The 3,934-nt window shown below is 39.1% G+C and overlaps 1 protein-coding gene across 1 annotated transcript; it reads left to right on the top strand.

Annotated features, from left to right (window-relative positions):
• The first annotated feature begins 3,177 nt into the window (after positions 1 to 3,177).
• On the top strand, positions 3,178 to 3,672 carry LOC101331111 (keratin-associated protein 13-2-like). The gene has a single exon (XM_004326564.4). It carries the CDS (start codon positions 3,178 to 3,180, stop codon positions 3,670 to 3,672), a length of 495 nt encoding a protein of 164 aa, XP_004326612.3.
• The last annotated feature ends 262 nt before the right edge of the window (positions 3,673 to 3,934 follow it).

Here is a 3,934-nt window from a genome sequence, read left to right as displayed (position 1 = left end):
AAGGTTAGGAAGAAGACAAGGTTGTCCACTCTCACCACTATTACTCAACATAGCTTTGGAAGTTCTAGCCACAGCAATCAGATAAGAAAAAGAAATAAAAGGAATCCAAATCAGAGAAGAAGAAGTAAAACTGTCACTGTATGCAGCTGACACAATACTATACATAGAGAATCCTAAAGATGCTACCAGAAAACTACTAGAGCTAATCAATGAATTTGGTAAAGTAGCAGGATACAAAATTAATGCACAGAAATCTCTTGCATTCCTACACACTAATGATGAACAATCTGAAACAGAAATTAAGGGAACACTCCCATTTACCATTACAACAAAAAGAATATACCTAGGAATAAACCTACCGAAGGAGACAAAAGACCTGTATGCAAAAAACTAAGACACTGATGAAAGAGATTAAAGATGATACAAACAGATGGAGAGATATACCATGTCCTTGGATTGGAAGAATCAACATTGTGAAAATGACTCTACTACCCAAAGCAATCTACAGATTCAATGCAATCTCTATCAAACTACCACTGGCATTTATCACAGAACTAGAACAAAAAAAATCACAATTTGTATGGAAACACAAAAGATCCCAAATAGCCAAAGCAATCTTGAGAAAGAAAAACAGAGTTGGAGGGAACAGGCTCCCTGATTTCAGACTATACTACAAAGCTACGGTAATCAAGACAATATGGTACTGGCACAAAAACAGAAATATAGATCAATGGAACAGGATAGAAAGCCCCAAGATAAACCCACACACATATGGTCATCTTATCATTGATAAAGGAGGCAAGAATATGCAATGGAGAAAAGACAGCCTCTTCAGTAAGTGGTGTTGGGAAGACTGGACCACTACAGGTAAAAGAATAAAATTAGAACGCTACATAACACCATACACAAAAATAAACTCAAAATGGGTTAAAAACCTAAATGTAAGGGCAGACACTATAAAACTCTTGGAGGAAAACATAGGCAGAACACTCTATGACATAAATAACAGTAAGATTCTTTTTGACCCACCTCCTAGGGAAAAGGAAATAAAAACAAAAATAAACAAATGGGACCTAATGAAACTTAAAAGCTTTTGCACAGAAAAGGAAACATAAACAAGATGAACAGCCGACCGTCAGAATGGGAGGAAATATTTGCATATGAAACAACTGACAAAGGATTAATCTCCAAAATTTACAAGCAGCTCATGCAAATCAGTATCAAAGAAATAAATAACCCAATCAAAAAAATGGCAGAAGACCTAAATAGACATTTCTCCAAGAATATACATAGATTGCCAATAAACACATGAAAGAATGCTCAACATCATTAATCATTAGAGAAATGCAAATCAAAACTACAATGAGGGCTTCCCTGGTGGCACAGTGGTTGAGAGTCCACCTGCCGATGCAGGGGACACGGGTTTGTGCCCCGGTCCGGGAATACCCCACATGTCGCAGAGTGGCTGGGCCAGTGAGCCATGGCCGCTGAGCCTGTGCATCCAGAGCCTGTGCTCCTCAACGGGAGAGGCCACAACAGTGAGAGGTCCGTGTACCACAAAACAAACAAACAAACAAACAAAACAAACCCCAAAAAACTACAATGAGATATCATCTCACACCAGTCAGAATGGCCATCATCAAAAAATCTACAAACAATAAATGCTGGAGAGTGTGTGGGTCAAAGGGAACCCTCTTGCACTGTTGGCGGGGATGTAAATTGATACAGTCACTATGGAAAACAGTATGGAGGTTCCTTAAGAAATTAAAAATAGAACTACCATATGACCCAGCAATCCCATTACTGGGCATATACCCTGATAAAACCATACTTCAAAAAGAGTCATGTACCAGAATGTTTTTGCAGCTCTATTTACAATAGCCAGGACATGGAAGCTACCTAAGTATCCATTGACAGATGAATGAATAAAGAAGATGTGGCACATATATACAATGGAAGATTACTCAGACATAGAAAGAAATGAAATTGAGTTATTTATAGTGAGGTGGATGGACCTAGAGTCTGTCATACATAATGAAGTAAGTCAGAAAGAGAAAAACAAATATTGTATGCTAACACATATATATGGAGTCTAAAACAACAACAACAACAACAACAAAAAACAACACCCCAAAATGTTCTGAAGAAGCTGGGGCAGGACAGGAATAAAGACAGAGACGTAGAGAATGGACTAGAGCACACGGGGAGAGGGAAGGGTAAGCTGGGATGAAGTGAAAGAGTGGCATGGACGTATATACACTACCAAATGTAAAATCGATAGCTACTGGGAAGCAGCCACATAGCACAGGGAGATCAGCTTGGTGGTTTGTGACCACCTAGAGAGGTGGGATAAGGAAGATGGGAGGGAGATGCAAGAGGAAGGAGATATGGGCATATATGTATACATATAGCTGATTCCCTTTGTTATACAGCAGAAACTAACACACCATTGTAAAGCAATTATACTCCAATAAAGATGTTAAAAAATTATATGGATATTTTATTGAAGCATAGTTAATTCAGAATGTTCTGTTAGTTTTAAGTGTACAGAAAAGTGATTCAGTTGTACGTATATGTATATATATATACAAATGTATATTATTTTTCAGATTCCTCAGGAATTGTATGAATTTATCCAAATAGTAAAAGAGTAAAATGTTCAATTGATAGATTGTTGAGACTACTGAATATAGTTAGTATTTGGAGAAATCCATTATCATACCCTTTTGAAGAAACACTAAACTATTTTGAATAATAACTACTGATGCTCTTAATACCTAATGGAAGTGAAGGAAAATTTATGTAACTCTACCTGGTAATACCAGAACACACTGCACACATGGATAAGAAGGGGAGGATATCTGAAAATGTTATCACCTATAACTCTGAAGATCAAATCACAGCAAATTCCAAGGAAAAGAAACTGAGTAGTTTCTTTCTTAGTTTATCTGAGTGCTTAAAGCATAATTAAGTATGTGATGATGTGATAAATTAAATTGAAGCAATAACCTAGAGAGGTATGCTCGTCTAAAACGGTGAGCAAGGAGGAGGGAACATCTGTCTGGACAGTGATGCATCCAGGTCTAAGAGTAATATATACTTGAAGTCCAGATCGTGACGTTAAAACTCAGAGAGTCTCCTCAGAGTAACTCAGCTGAACTCAAATTTCTTGTCACCATGTCCTACAACTGCTGCTCTGGAAACTTCTCCCACTCCCTTGGGGACCACCTGAGCTACCCAGGCTCCTCCTGTGGCTCTTCCTACCCCAGCAACCTTGTGTACAGCACTGACTGCTGCTCCCCCAGCACCTGCCAGCCCTCCTGTGTGGTGTTCAGTCCCTGCCTGATGTCCTGCTACAGCCTGAGGACCTCCATGCTCTGCAGACACTTCCAGATAACTTATTATGGGTCTCTGGACTGTGGGTCCACCAGAGGCTGCTCCCTGGGTTATGGATCTAGAAGCTCCTACTCCCTGGATTATGGATCCAGAAGTTCCTCCTCACTGGGCTGTGGATCCAGTGTATTCAGACCCCTGTGTTATGGAGTTCATGGTTTCCCTTCCCTGATCTATGGATCCAGATTTTACTACCCAACATACTTGGCTTCTAGGAGCTTTCAATCTTCTGGTTATAGGGCAACCTATAGATCAGCCTTCTGTAGGTCAACTTTCTGAGTTTCCAGACCCTGTGAGCAAAATGTTTGTCTCTATTTAAAACTGTTATCATAGCCTTTTTCAGAAATGTTAGCTAACTCCTCTCCCCATCAGGCCTTCATCCCTTCTCTAGCATCAAGCACTGGCTGACAGACTAGTTCTTTCAGTGAGATTAATGAATGACCAAAATACTGAGTCCATGTCTGTAATTTTATTGAAACAATTGGTTCAGAATTACATAAATATTTTCTTACAAGATACATGGAAACTCAGTTTTGTTTGA

The sequence above is a fragment of the Tursiops truncatus genome, chromosome 4 (assembly GCF_011762595.2).
Source record: "Tursiops truncatus isolate mTurTru1 chromosome 4, mTurTru1.mat.Y, whole genome shotgun sequence".
NCBI lineage: Eukaryota > Metazoa > Chordata > Mammalia > Artiodactyla > Delphinidae > Tursiops > Tursiops truncatus.
The sequence above is the reverse complement of the archived record's forward strand: the minus strand, read 5'-3'. Positions and strand labels throughout refer to the sequence as shown.